Here is a 15,786-nt window from a genome sequence, read left to right on the forward strand (position 1 = left end):
CCACCACAGAAAGGGAAGGAGCGGAGCGTGTGATCTCTGAAGAAGAGCCGCTAGTGAGGAGATATTACCGTACGCTGTTTAATGAACTCTGGCACCATTAGAGCGTGTCTTCCGAACCGCCCCCCCCCCCCACCCCCCTCCCCCGGTTCCTCGGCCGGACCGTAAATCGCGCTGCGCTTCTGTTTTAACCTTTAGCGTTAGCGTACCGCCGCGAGGAAGAGCGGGCGGCGAAGCCTCTTTTTGGACGGGAGCGCAGTCAAACAAACGCAATTATCTCCCCGCCGCAGAGGCTCTCTAATTCACACGGCCGAGGACGTCGGCGTTTATGAGCGCAAACACCATTAAAGGAGCCTGATAATCCCCTTAAATGAAACAGTCTTTCGCCTGGCTATTTATCTGCTGATGTGAAGAAGAAAGAGGGAGGGAGGGAGGGAGGGGGGGAGGAGAGAGAAAAAGTTCCACAGCACAATCAGAGCGGCAGACACAGACAAAGCAGCTCATTTTCACCGTCCAACCCCAGCGATTCCTTTCTATTTAAACCCACACACACACACACAGGCACACACACTCACACGTGCATGCACAAATTCAACCACGTGTATACACACGCACACCGACACGCACACACAGGCACACACACTCATGCACACAAATATACACACACACACACACACACGTTGCATGCACACACCCACATGCACACGCACACACACACACACACCTCCGCGCTCACACACACAATCACACACACACACACCTCCGCGCTCACACACACCCCCGTGCTCACACACACACCTCCGCGCTCACACACACCCCCGTGCTCACAACTACACACACACACACACCCCCGTCCTCACACACACACACCTCCACGCTCACACACACCCCTGTGCTCACACACACACACACACACACACACACCTCCACGCTCACACACACCCCCGTGCTCACACACACACACCTCCGCGCTCAAACACACACACACATACACACACACACACACACACACACCTCCGCGCTCAAACACACACTCAAACACACACACACACACACACACACCTCCGCGCTCACACACGCTCACACACACACACACACACACCGCAGTCTCCTGGCTTTAAAGCGCAGGATCAGATTGGGGAGGCGCGGGTCCCGGTGTCTGGGGTACGTGGACGCTGCCAGATGTCCTCTCTGTGCCAGCGAGCTCCGAGCGGGAGCGAGAGAAACGCCCGGAGAAGGAATCAATTCAGAGGGACCTTAATCCCCCCGTCCCAAACAAGCTCTGTTTGTACAGCGTGATTCACCTGATTACAAACGGGGGGGAGGAGGGGTGCTGGGGGAGGCCATGGAGAAGGGAAGACAAAAAGGTCAAGCCTTTCTCATTCCACTGCATGAAATTCAGCCTCTTTCACAAGAGTTTTTCTAAACAGCTTTGTTCTGTTTGTGGGTAAAAACCCCTCCCTGACGATTTCCAAGGGTCAACATGCCATTGCATGTCAGAGCGCTACCATCTCCCCCCCGCACACACACACACACACTCCAACACACACACACACACGCACACACACATTCACACATGCTCCTCCCCACTCCTCTCACGCTGATTCTGAAACACAGAGCCATCTGTATATTTCACAACCTCAAAGAAGAGGTCACTTCTCAGCACACCGATATCACCAAACATGCAACCAGGCAGGAGCCTCACGCGTTTAGACCACACAAAAACCCGTAACTCCCTAGCCTTGTGAAGAACCACAATGGAAACAGAATGCGAGCGAAAAACAGAGAGAGAGAGAGAGAGCGAATAAAAGAGAGAAATAGCCACAAATGACTGAGAAGAGGCTCTCACCACTGACCGGCGAAGACATTTCCGCAGCTCGGTCCTCACAATGTCAGTGGTTTGTCCCGCGATGCCGTGCTAATGCTAACGCTAACGCTAACGGCGGAGATGGCGGTGAGAGAAGGTTCCGCGACGCCGCTGCGTACAAGCTGGCTGCCCCTCGCGCTCGCCTTGCCCTGGCGGCCGCGTCTGTGCGCGCGCGGGTTGCGCCGGGCGGCCCATATGGGGCGAGGGGCCGGTGTGGGCAGGACCTGGAGCTCCGCCACGCTCCGCCGCGCTCCCCCGCCGCCCCGCCGAGCCCGGAGGCCGCGCTGCCAGAGGAGGTGCCAGCTTGCGCTACGCTGGGGGCGGATGCCGGCCGAGGGAGGCCAGGGTTCAGAGCTGGCACCGACCGCGCTCCGACACGACGTACGAGCGCCGCAATCTGCAGTGTGCCCACACGGAAACGCAACACGCCGCATCGTATGCACAACAGACCTCATTATACGCACAACAGACCTCATTATATGCACAACATAACGCACTGTATGCACAACATAACGCATTATATGCACAACATAACGCATTATGCTCAGACTTCTGAGCGAAAATAATAATGACAAATAGGCAGATATTTCAGAGCATAGTATTTGACATATACATTAGGGCTTCTGAAAATGGAAATATTTTCCTCATGTATTTCCAAATGTTCCCATATCTTAATGTGTTTTATGTCAATGTATTTTCTGGAAGTCCCATTTCCCAGAGGGTGTTCCACACATTGCCTGGCCCCTGTGTTAAAGCCAGGCTGTTTTCTGGCCCCTGCCATGAACCAATGCTAATACAATATGTGCACAAATAAAAAGAACAAGCAGCATTGTGATGTCATCAAGATGTCACCGTGACGCGTCTCCAAGGTTACACATCATGAGTGTAAATCTGGCCTCAACAGCCCACGTGTCCATCTACAGGCTAATTTCAATGCCAACCTTGCTGTTTCTGGCACAGATCACAGACTGGTGAAAAAGCAAACTTTACTTGCATGAACTGATTGAGGACAGCGTTTCGCTCGCCTTGCTGTCGTTCTTGGACCGTTTCTGCGCACTGGCCTCGCTCAGCGCTGCCCTCCGCGTGACCGCCGGCCCCTCTCTGACCCGCACTGACGGGAGGGGGGAGGAGCTCCCCGCGACCGGCCGCAGACCGCGGTCGACCGCCGCCTCGGTGTTCCAGAGCTCCGCCCCTTTCCGTTCCGCAGCCCGGAGAACGTGCCAGATAATTACCTGTAATGTTCGCCCCTCCACCCCCCCCCAAACCCCCCCGGGGCCCAGCCGGTGACCTTTCCGCAGCTCAAGAGCGCGCTAACAGCTGGGAAAGCTTTCTGGCGCGGCTCGGAGATCGCGTTTTTCCGCGCCGATCGCATCTCGCGGTCTGGACGCCGCTGAAAGTCATTCCTGAAGTCTGAGGTTCGGTCCCCGGCCCAAAAAAAACAGAACTCCGCTCACATGAAGAACGCACATTCCTCCAGAAGAATTCGGTTCACCCCTGCAACTTCAAACTGGCTCTATTCCTGACTTTTAGTAGTAGGACTGACTTGGTAGTCAGCAGTAGTAGTACTGACTAGGCAGTCAGCAGTAGTAGTACTGACTAGGCAGTCAGCAGTAGTAGTACTGACTTGGTAGTCAGCAGTAGTAGTACTGACTTGGTAGTCAGCTGTAGTAGTACTGACTTGGTAGTCAGCTGTAGTAGTACTGACTTGGTAGTCACCAGTAGTAGTACTGACTTGGCAGTCAGCTGTAGTAGTACTGACTTGGCAGTCAGCAGTAGTAGTACTGACCTTTCATCTGTGGTTTAGTAGTAGTTTATTTGAAAACAAATTTTAAGACAAATTCCCTTCGGGGATGAAAACGCAGAAAAGCCTCACTTATTTCATTTCTGTGTGACAGCCGAATTGCCTAGTTCTTCCCGCGGCCCAGCACCCCCGCCAAATCATCTCTGCGTGGTACGCAGGCATCCCGTCAGCCGTCTTCACACACAACTACCTTCACTCCGTCAGCCGGAGATCAGAGTCTAAACGAGATGCTTATTCCCATCATCCTCTATCTGCCTGACTCCCGGAAATGCGCAGGTGAGGAACGTCTGAACGAACACCCTGAGAAACAGCGGTGCGGCCGGATCTGTGGAGAGCACGCAGATCAATCCAAATGCACGCCTTGAGCGTCTGTTAAAACGATCTGCACAGCGTGCGACGACGCGAACGCTTCTGCGCGAGAATGTCGCCGTTTCCCGCGAAAATGCAAAGGAGAGAAACGGAGGGGATGAGCGCGGACGTTTCGCTGGGCGCCTCCGCGGACCCCCGCCCCCTCCCCCGTCCCGCCCGAGCGGCTTCGCAGCTCCGGGTCAAAGTGGCTCTCCTTTGAGGACGCCCCCCCCCCCCCCCCCCCCCCCCCGACCCGTCCGCTTCATTAACAGCGACGTTTACGTTAGCGGTGTGAGAGAGCGCGGGACGCACACTCGCGGGGGGCCTGGGACCGCCTCGGACATGTCACTCAGCCTAAACGAGGCCGCCCGGGTCAGGACAGGGCCTGCCGAAACGCCTCTGCCTCTCCCCCTGACTGGCTCGCTCTGGGACCTCTGGCCACGCCCACCGTGCGTGACGCACGCACTCGCCTTTTATCTTCCTCTCCACTCTTGGCGGTGTGGGTTTGTTTTTCATGCGCCAGATCAGTGGGCACCTTTAATAAGAGCTCTCGCGTCGCTAAGCTAAGCTATGCCCTCAAGTGCGGCATCCAAATTAAAGCCTGTAATAACTAGCGCTTACAATTTTCCTCTCTCTCTCTCTCTCTCTTTCTCTCGCTTTCTTTCAGTCTTTCCACAGTTCAACACCGACAAAAGTGTTTCAGTCTTTCAGAAAGTCAAGCACAGCCATTTTATCGACTCATCTCTCTCTCTCTCCGTCTCTCTCGCTCTCTCAACCCTGGAAGAACCAAGGCTTCATAGTAATCTGTCATGGTTTAATACTACAATAAATAATAATATAATGTCATATGTTACAGCCATCTATGCTCTTCTAAGCAGGTCGGCCATCCTACTAATGGTTTTATTCTAGCTTTATTTCCTCTGGTGCTTGACTCATACCCGAGCATCACCCAAACTCCCTTAATTTAGAGCTGGACTCCACTTTCTCCCATGAACTTTAAAGGCCTCTCAAAGCTCACAGCTTGCTGGGATTAATATCTATTCATTTAACCAACAAGTGTCCCCTAACCAGAACTGTAAATTTTGCAAACTGTTATTCCAGCCCTGTACCAAGTGTTCTTCCATAGCCAGCTCAGCAGTCCAGGGGTTTACACAAACGGCATCAAGTCTTGGAGAGCCCACATTAACCCACAGGCTGAGAGAATGTGTGGAAAGGAAACGGAGGGAAAAAAGAATGATAAATGAAAAGGAACGTTATTGCTGTCAAGGCTGCTCTTCTGGTTTTGGGATGGTTTTCTTACAGCTGAAAAAGCAAAAGTTTGGCTCCTTGATCCCCACACTGTCCCAATGGAAACTATCTCTCCATCCTTCCCAAATCTCTCTCTCGCTCTCTCTCTTCCTCTCTCTCTACCTGTACTTTCCCCCTTTCTCTCTGTTATTTCCTACTTCACCCCCCCCCCCCCCCACACACACACACACACACACACACACACACGCACACACACACACACACACACACACACACTCGTGCACACACACACACACACACACACAGCCCCCCTCCTGATAGCTGTTGAGTTCAGATAAATGGCTCGGTACTTGTCCCTGGCTCCTGTCTTGGTGAATGATTATTCCAGTGTCCTATCCTGTTGAGTTTAGACATGCTGGCAGAAGCTCAGCCGCAAGGTTAAACAGCACTAGGTACGCTTTCAGCTGTTCAGGAAAATAACAGCCATATATTCTTAAAACCGCACATGCAACATTTCATCGGAAAATTTCATGCCACAATGCTGGAATTAAAAGGCAAGAAACCGTTTCAGGTTACGCTGGTTTGACATAGCATAACATTTACAACGGGTAAGCAATCTGGCATTCACTACCACAGCCAAGGGAAGCCATATTAAAACAGAAAACCATTTAGTTTTTTTTTTTTCGTTTAAAAAAAGTGTTATGTCTTCAATGGCTGGGTAAACCAGTTAGACGCCGTCTTGTATTTTTCAAACATTCGCGTCGGACATTAGTTTTGCTGTCGCAGCGGAGGAAATCGAGCGGCGGCGACAGCTCTCCTCAGGAGAAAAGGGCGCGGACAAAATAGGTGCCCTGTGTCCACGGAAACCCAATTCGGCGTTAAAAAGAGTGCTAATGCGCTAAAACAGTGAACTGAGATCGTACGGACGGGATTTATGCCTCGTGACCAGGGGTTTGATAACGGGCAGGCTAAATCATGCTACATATCGTGAGGCAGGAAAAAGACGGGGTGGGGGGGGGTTTGTGGGGGGGGCGGAGCAAGACCCGCTGCCAGGTTTTCTCTGTCCCGTCTTCCGTGTCTGCGCGGCAGAGGGCAGAGGCGGGGGACGGGGGGGGGGGGGGGGGGATTCGGCCTGAGGTGCGCCTGCATTTCGGATTACCGCGTTTCAGGACTCACCAGCTCTCACGCGGAGCGGGGCGACCGCTGGAACCGACAGGGCACCGACGGGAATCAGAATGCCGGGGCCGGCGCGTACTGCTGGAAGCCTGTCCTGCCCGCCATCGCCATGGCACCAAGTTCATTGGCCGGGGGGGGGGGGGGGGGGGCGGGTGTACAGATTTCCCCCGGCTGGCATGACCGCGTCGCAGCCGGGACGGTCCCATCACCACAGGAGATATCTCTATACACATCTTTACACATTTTAATAAGAAACGGCGGATCTGCTCAAGAACAATCGGCTAACCCTTCTTACCCAACGTCCATATGCAGTGGCGTTCCCGCTTCGCATGCGAATTAAACGAATCCACGTGGAAATCAGCGAAACGAAGAAAAGAAAGGCTAATTCCTCACTGACCTGAGCGTGTTTCGTAGCCACGGAGAAGTGATCAGCGTCATTTAAACTGGAGGTGCAGACTACAGGGGGGACAATGGTCCATTACAGCAAGACAGGCCGTGCCACAGATACTAAAACTACAGGGGAAATAAATTGCTAAACACTACTTTCTGACAAAAAGAATATATTTCTCAGTTTATTACAAGCCCGTTCTCCGGTGAACGGATTTGCATGACAAAACTTAAGTTCTTTTTTTGTGTGTGCGTGTTGTTTTTTTGCCAGTTTCTTGGCAGTGGACCGCGGCAGTCATTTTTCCTTTAATGCAACCGATTCATCATTTCACCACTCGGAGGCTGAGGGCTTTTCCGCTTGGAAAACCGCAGCCACTGTTTTGGGAGGGTAATGCTTTAACACAAAAAAAGTACATGAAAGACGCTCCAGGCGTAAACAGCCTCCTGAAAGGCTAATGCCGGAATTAAAACCCCAAACGTCTCCTATTATCTCTGAATGATAATTTAATGTGATGCAGCCCGAGCCAAACAACTGAAATATATTTCCACATTTATATTCTCAGAGAACTAGGGAAATCACTGCTGGGACTTCAGCTCTTCCATTATCCACAGACAGCATATGGGGGGTTGGGGGGGGGGTGGGGGAGGGGGGGTCTTTCCACACCTGACCGATTTTCCTTCCCACGCTGTACCAGACTCCCACTCGCCACCCCACTTACGGGTTAGACACATGATAATGCTATGTGAGCAGGCCGACAGTCTCAAGAGGGGCTTGTGGGTAATGGAGTTTTTTAGCATGGTTGAGTGAGTAGGATTTACAGGCCACCGAGGTGCAGCTCACTGTCTGCTCTGCCTGCGTAATCAAACTGGGCAAGCTTCACTTAGAGTAGCATATGGCGGGTGGATACTATGACAGTCACACGGGGCCACGTGCCTGATATGATCTAATAAGCTGATGATCTACAGCTTAACCTCCGCGTATATAGCACCTTATTAAAATAATCACACCTTCGGAGAACGTGAGTGACGTCACGTTTCGCTGTGGAAAAAGGCATGACCGGGACACTGTAAACTTCATATGACGTAGAGTAAGACCGGAGAAAATGCTTTCCAAAATATATTCTTTGCTGAAATTAACTCACGTTAGTCATCTGAAAATCGTCAAATACTAAAGCACATGCTTGATTAAGCACAAGACTGTGAAGGTATTTATCCTGCTTTTATGGCAACACTATTCATGGATATGCTCACATGCTGAGAGACACAGCACATGAAATAAGATTATTCTGTTTTTCCAGCTGAACTACTGTGCTCACCTGTATAGCCTACTTTGATAGCGAAACTTGTTCAACAGACAAAAACAAAACACACGTCAATAAGCAGTAAATAAGAAGTCATTATCAGAATCATAATGTTCTTGCAGGCTACACATATAGCTAATTGTCCATAAATAAGTTCAGGACTCGAGCACAAACGGAGAGAAATGTCTCTCAACGAATGAATTTCCCGTTAGCAGAAAAATGTCCACCTGCTTACTGCGTGGGTTTCTAGCTGAGGCTCGAGTGAAGAGAGAAATGAAGCATTGTGTGCTCCGTCTCGAACCTTGCGGCAAAATTACAGACACCATTCACTCCGTACCATCTGGGTAGTCTTTAATAAGATATATCGACATCAGAGGCATATGGTCAAGCTCTACAATTTTGTTCCATCTTTCTCACTTACACTTGCTCTCTCTCTGTCTATACTGTGTGTGTGTAGATGTGACCACGTGTGCATGCCTGAGATTTTTCACGGCTGACGAGGACCTTCCCCCAGCGCACTCAGACAGCAGTGAAACCCAGGAGTCGACTCTCACGTCTCCCTCTCCACTCTGTCACTGCCGACAGGACTGGGAAGGTCACAGCCGGGGGGGGGGGGGTCACAGGTCAGGGGTCAGCGGGGAATCATCACTCAGTGCCGGACTCCAGGAGCGCCCGTGACCGTACCCCCCGCTCCCCGGTGACCGCTAAGCGCTAAGCGCTAACGGTCCTCTCGGCTCGGCCCGGCTGAATCAGGATCAGGCGATATTTTCCCCCAACCGCCAGCGAGACTTTACTGCGGCTCGCCGCTCATTGTCCATAAAGAGTTTATTAATGGGGCTGCCAATAGCATTTTAAAAAAGAGCTGTAATCTGGCGCCCCTGCGCTTCTATTGGCTGTCGCTGGCCGAGATCCACGAGGCCTGATGTGCCGTCTGAAAGAGAGAGAGACTGCTCCGATCGCGGGGTGGGTGAGGGGGGGGGGGGGGATAAACAGTGTGTAATTACCTATTTAAAGATCGTAATTGAGCGTTTCATTAAGCGCTCGACAATATATTCCGCCGCTACGCCGCTCGGGGCGAGCGTACGTCAAAGGGGCTCGGCGGGCGGCGGCCGACGCTGTTTGTCTCCGTGGAAACATCGCGGATCGCGGGAAAAACGCCCCTGAGTTTGCGCGGGATCCCCTTCCGACGGGTCGAAGGGAGAGCCCGGTCCCGAGCGCTCGCGGCTTATCTTCAAACGCACGCCTGAAACGCACACACACACGGAGAGAAGCCGGCCGCAAGCGTGCAAACAAAGGGGGGAATACTGCTGTTGAGTGCGTGAGCCCGCACGCCGTCTCTGCTCGCACCTGCATTTGCCACACACGGACGAGTCGCGTCTGGGAAGCGAGGCGCCGTTAGCTCGCGCGAACTCTGAAAAATGCGCCGCGCGCGCGAGGGGACATCGCGTGACACCGCGCGGACACCGCAGCTGCAGACCGCGATGCAGCTGCCGCCGCGTACAGCTAACCTCCCTGAAAATAACTTTTATTCGCGTTTGCGAAGCGCGTTTTTTCCTCCAGACAGGCTCGGTGCAAACGCGTAATTAATGAGCCGTGCCCCACCTGTAAAACAACGCGCTTTTCATCCTGATGCATCGCCTCTCAACTTCCCTTTGTTTTCCCTCAGAAAAGCCAGCGTTTTGTGTTGAATCCTTTAGAGTATAGCGCACGCCGTGCGGCAGCACCAATTAGAACAAACTTTTTACTTTTGCTAGTGTAACCATGCAAATTTTGCTCTACTTTTACACCTTTATCTGCGGTTAGCTTCCCAAAGGTGTCATCCGTTTTCGGACCAAATGCTGAATTTTCCTCGAAGAGAAATAAAAACAGCAGATCGTGACGACGCTACAAAGGTCTTATCGTTCTCTTGCGCTATTCCTCGAAGGAAAAAGCTAATAATAAACGCTTGATAATAAACAAGTGAAGAGCAGAAGAGCAAGAATAGTAAACACAAGCAGATTCCGATCTGCAATTAGCAAGATTGCGCAAGACGACGCCGCGTATGAAGATGACGACTTCTCTGCGAGCTCAGTGTGACAGGAGAGGAGCATCTGTAGCTAATGAATCAACTGTCAACCTCATCCAGGGGAGCTACTCATCTCACAGAAGAGAGCCATAAAGGTGGAGCCTCACCCATAAATATATGTATTATTTATCCAGCAGGCATTCCACAGGGGCACGTTACTCATGTGTCCCATCCCTGAAACAGAAACGAGGGTCCCTGTAAAAGTTGCGGTTTCGTGTGGCGAGGCCACTGCATTTTGCCCCCCCCCCCCAACCCCCCACCATTTTTTTTCCCTCAATGTCACGTTGACCTTGAAAACGGGCGGGGACCCGGCGAGAAGGAAGGGATTGTGGGTAACAGCGGGGGGGGGGCTTTCCCCGGCCCCCCTGCATTATCACTGGGAAGATACACACAGAGTCGGCGGGTTTGTTCTGGAACGATCCGAGCCGATTTCAGGCATGGCCGCCCTCGAGTCTCTCTCCTAAAGACCGCTCCGGCCTCAGCCGCTCGCCCAATTCCGATTCCGGCCGGCCGCGGGAACGTCGGCGGAGAGGGTCTCCCCGGAGACCGGGGAGGCCATCACAGAGCCGCTGACCGTTTAGCACAGGCCTGATTGAGGTGTCACTCAGCAGCGTGGAGCAGGACCAGGGCTTCCCACAGAAAAAACAGCCCCGTCCGCACTGTGGCCATGGGACCAGGCCTCAGGCAAGCGGCAGCTACGCTGGAGAAATTGCACAAACGCGGCAATAAAAATGTGAAAGTAACACTTTTTTTTTTCTTCTTCTTTTTGGTCCCCTCAGGCACACACACTAAAAAAAGCCAACAACAACAAAAAAAAAAAAGAACAGAAAACATCTCAGTAAAATTTCTGACAGTTATAAGGCTATTTCTCACGGGTCGTCCTTCAAAGGCTCGAGTGTGATAACCATCCCAAACAAAGCGAACGGTGCTCTAGTTTAGCGGTTCAATAACAAAACCGCAAAAAGCACACACTGACAAAGTGGCTCCGTTAAATATCGCTCAATAATGGCCGGCTTCTCCTGAGCTGTAAATTAAATCGCGGCGAGGAGGGTAAAAAAATCCAGCTGCCGGGACTCTGGGGAATATCGAATCCGAACGCCGCGCCGTCGAACAAAAACGACGGGGCAGAGCCGCTCGCTGACACAGCGCGAAAAAGAGAGAGAGAGAGAGAGACAGAGAGAGAGAGAGAGAGAGAGAGAGAGAGAGAGAGAGAGAGTGGTTAACGGGAAACCCAGCACGACCAGCGGAAAGGGCTAACGGTAAAGCCCGCGGCAAAGTATCTGGAACGTTCTCTGATTTCTAGGGTGACCGCGTGTCCTTCTGCTCGGGCGCTCGAATCTTCCTGGAGATTCCGGAACCTTCTCGAAAAGGCAGGGATTTGTGGCAGGTTTAATGACGCCGAAGCCATTCGACCGTCTTAAGACCGAGCGTTTGCCCAAGGTCGAATCTATTCCGACGCCATGGTCAATTTGACTGAGATTGCGGCATTCAGTCTGACAATGGGTCCTGTCACACTCTCAGCAGTGGAGAGACCTGGCTGGTATTCTGATATTTCATAACATTTATTTTAACTGAAAAGCTACGGACAAACGCAACTTGTGGTACACACACACGCATAATGCCCGCACGCACGAACGAAGACACACACACACACACACAGACACACACACGCACACACACGCACGCGCACATACACACACACATACACACACACACAACTCACTACATTAACGGCTTCTGTAAATTCACAGATGCGCACACGCAGACGAACACACAAGCTGCTTACTGCATTAAAGGATAATATGACAAAAGGGCTGATATGACCTAAATATGCGATGCCGTGTAATGACATCACAACCTGTATGACAGAGGCACAGATGGCTAGAAAACATGTCAAATTGTGTTTGATATTCGCCAAACACGACCGTAGTCTCGCCGTTGTGCATGCGGCGCCTAAGCAGAGGGCCTCCATTTTCCGTCGGTTGTTTCGGCACCGATGTAAAGTGTGATACTGCGAGCCGCCTGTCACCCAAAGTGCACATCCTTGGCCCGCGCTTTTGACAGAGACGGCATTCAGTCCAGGAAGAGAGCTGGCGGAACGGATTCATCTTTCATCCTATCACACTGAGGGTCTGCATCACGGACAGGTACTAAGAAAAACACTGTGTTATTCTTATCCAGAAAACACTCAAGTACTCATGTCCTTTTTTTTTTTTTTTTAGATATTTGAATCCGTTCGTCAAACTATTATCTAACCCGCTTATCCTGGTCGGCATCGCGGGAGGTGCTGGACCCTATCCCAGCATGCACTGAGGCAGGAGTACACCCTGGACAGATCACCAATCCATTGCAGGGCACACACACATACCATTCACACACACGCTGATACCTAGAGGCGACAATTTAAAACTCTCCAATTCACCTAACCGGCATGTCTTTAAACTGTGGGAGGAAACCGGTATCAATTCAGTTCTAGAACACTGACTCAGAATTTTGAAAAACAATTCCATAAAACCTACTCTTCAAAGGGTTAAGTTTTTGGCCTTCCATTCCTCCACAGTAGATTTGCCTCCTCTGGAAAACACACTTTTAACACACTTAGCAATTTTTTTTCCCATTGAGAACATTTTCCAGACAAGAAACGTAACCATCCATTGTACGCGGTTAAATAAATATGCAAATACATGACTTAGAAAAAAATGGGAAAAATAAATAAATAAATAAAGGTTTTATTATTGGGCTTCTTTGTTAAACAAACACATTGACTTGGGCGATTAGCCTGCATAACAATAAACATCTCTCGGCTAAGTGAGGAACAAGAACAGGGCACTTTGAAGCCTGGTTCCATTTAGGTTTGTCTACCAGAAACATCTGGTCATCCACTTTGTTTTAGAAACGAACAAACAAAAGCCGTACACGATAAATTATTGTCAGTCATGTTTGCGTTAGGACGTGAGATCAGAACGAACGCAGCTTTGTAATTTCAGAAATTGCAGGTAAGCCTACGACAAATGGATAATGTCTGTATAAATAAACAGACCAGGCTATTTCAGTGGCTCAATGGTTATCTCACATTCTACTGTGACAGTCAAATCCAGAGTAAATTTGTAGGACACAAAGCACCATAATCCAGCTGCAGGCCATTAAGTGAACCACATTACCCAGAATTCACCTCTGGCCTCCCGCTGCTGCCCACACCTAACTAAACGCATTGATTGGCTCAGGTCCTATGGGACCCACAGTATCCCACAGTCCTTGACAGGTCTCGACTTCCCAGTCAAAATCCGTCATCTCATATTCAGACACCGATGCTGAGAATTGTCATATCATCGTAATTAGCTTCGTTCTGTCCCAGTGCTAGTATCAAAGCCTGTCAATTAGAAGTCTCCAAAGCTTCACGCACGTACAATTAAAAGACCTTTCTGTAATTAGACTTCCCTCCAACCGTAGCACCGTGGATTAAGACGCCCTAAACAACTTCTAAAGGGACCGCCAGCGAGATGGCGATAGATTTAAAGAGCGGCTTTGACTTAAGCTCGCCGGACAGGTCAGAACCGCACACTGGAGGACTATCTCTCCCCAGTACTCTCCATCTACCGTCTACACGGGGAGCATCCATCTTGATTTCTGCTGGGGGGTGAAGGAAAGAGGGAGCACGCCAGATAAACTGAAGCCGTTTTCCAGCGAGAAGCGGCCTGAGATTGCCGGTGGAGTGGAGCTCCATCTTCATCTAATTACGGGGGGAAGGGGGGGGGTGGGGGGCGTTTAGGGCTCTGGCATGAGTTACACTCAGAACGCCATGGGGGGCCAGGATTTTCTCACAGTGGGGGGGGGGGGGGATAGAAAAGTGAAATATATAAATATATTCAGACTAGAAAGGTGTCGTTGTTACTTCCTATGAGATGATAAATCGGTGGTTATAATGGGGGGTTATCCCCTACCATTTGTTTGGTGGGGGGAGGGGGGGGGGGGTGCAGGGAGATGAGCCATAACTGCCACCTCCCTACACGGGCTCCTGGGTGGCGGAGGTGGCGAGGAGGCTGAAACCCTGTACCAGGAGGTGAACAGGTCTAATCCCTTTCAGAAGACACTCTGCAGATTGTCCATCTGTCAGGACCTTGAGAGTGTGCCTAACAGGGGCGACTGCTCTTCAGTGACACATTAGCCTGAACGTCCATCCGGCTAGTATCCACTGTTCTGTCACATTAGCCTGAACGTCCATCCGGCTAGTATCCACTGTTCTGTCACATTAGCCCTAACGTCCAACCCGCTAGTATCCACTGTTCTGTCACATTAGCCCTAACGTCCACCCCGCTAGTATCCACTGTTCTGTCACATTAGCCTGAACGTCCAACCCGCTAGTATCCACTGTTCTGTCACATTAGCCCTAACGTCCAACCCGCTAGCATCCACTGTTCTGTCACATTAGCCCTAACGTCCACACCGCTAGCATCCACCGTACCATTAATGGCTGAAACCCATGAAGCACCAGAGCTGAGGAGAGCGCCGCAAGCTAAGCTCCGAGCTCAAAGACACGCAGCGGGCGTCGTCAGTCCGGAGACGGGCGAAGCCACGGCCCCTCCCCGGGCGGCTTCCAACGCCAGGGCGCTCGTCCGGCGAGAAACGCGGCCCAGAGGAGGTCAGGGGTCAAGAGCGGAGGAAATGAAATGAGATAAATGCAGTCGTCTCCGCCGTCTGCGATCTTGGGGCCCGCGGCGCTGACAGTCTGTCTAAGTGTAAGCGCTTATGGGACTTGGACTTCAATAAACATCTTGACGACAGTTGCGGTCGGCTCGCAGACAGGCACACACACACACATACACACACACACACACACACGCTCCCAACTGCACTTGATGGTATTTAGAAGTTCCCGATTCAGCTCAGTCCATTAGCATACGTATTTGAAAGATGTCGTTACCGTATTCATCGCACTGGGGTAAAATCAGTCAACTAAACAGGTAGCCCGCCACAAAGGAGGTGATTTCTCTGAGCTGTGGATTTACTCCCTGTCCCCTCAAGCTTAATTAACTCTCAGAGATTCCTACAGTATTGTGAGCTGAGTACTGAAACGCGGGTTTAGCCTATACAAAGGCGTAGCTGCACTGCCGTCAAATAGACTGCATGATTTATGCGAAGTATGCTGCGTAATTATACTGAAACATAATTTCCAGATACAATGATAAAGGAAATGGATGTGTGGGGAAAAAAAATTCCATTCAACAATTTCATTTTATGAATCCACTTACTGGATTAACATTTAAAAAAGGCACGGTAATAAACCTGACTGTTGGTTCTTTATGGTTCGGCTATTCGGTAGGAAACTGTAGGTACAGACTTTCGCAGGCAAAACCACCCCCCCCCCCCAAAAAAAACGTAACCTACTGTCTCCAGGTCAAAAATAAGTATCCGCCATCTCTCCTTCGGCATTCTTCGACTTCCTTGCTGGGACCCTTCTCAATTTAGAAGCGTCGGGAACCACTACGGTATGCGCCATTAACAACAACTCTATTTCGGATCGTAGCGCCCCGCCCCCCCCACACCCCCCCCACCACCAGTTTTAAATGACATAAATAACGTGGTTTCCGAGGCTCCC

The 15,786-nt window shown here is 51.1% G+C and overlaps 1 protein-coding gene across 50 annotated transcripts in view; it reads right to left on the minus strand.

Moving 5' to 3' along the window:
- The window catches only part of LOC118232176 (receptor-type tyrosine-protein phosphatase delta), a 234,927-nt gene that overhangs the window by 122,885 nt on the left and 96,256 nt on the right, over positions 1–15,786 (minus strand). For 27 of the 50 annotated variants that reach the window (XM_035426912.1, XM_035426876.1, XM_035426910.1 and 24 more), the window contains exon 1: positions 1,854–2,022. The exons of 2 other annotated variants lie outside the window; for them this stretch is intronic. In XM_035426912.1, the coding sequence (XP_035282803.1) occupies positions 1,854–1,865 (12 nt within the window). In that variant the 5' untranslated portion in view covers positions 1,866–2,022. Of the gene's footprint in view, positions 1–1,846; positions 2,023–15,786 lie in introns of those variants that run through there. 21 more of the 50 variants (XM_035426897.1, XM_035426903.1, XM_035426902.1 and 18 more) reach the window with 4 other exon arrangements.

The sequence above is a fragment of the Anguilla anguilla genome, chromosome 7 (genome assembly GCF_013347855.1).
Source record: "Anguilla anguilla isolate fAngAng1 chromosome 7, fAngAng1.pri, whole genome shotgun sequence".
Classification (NCBI taxonomy): domain Eukaryota; kingdom Metazoa; phylum Chordata; class Actinopteri; order Anguilliformes; family Anguillidae; genus Anguilla; species Anguilla anguilla.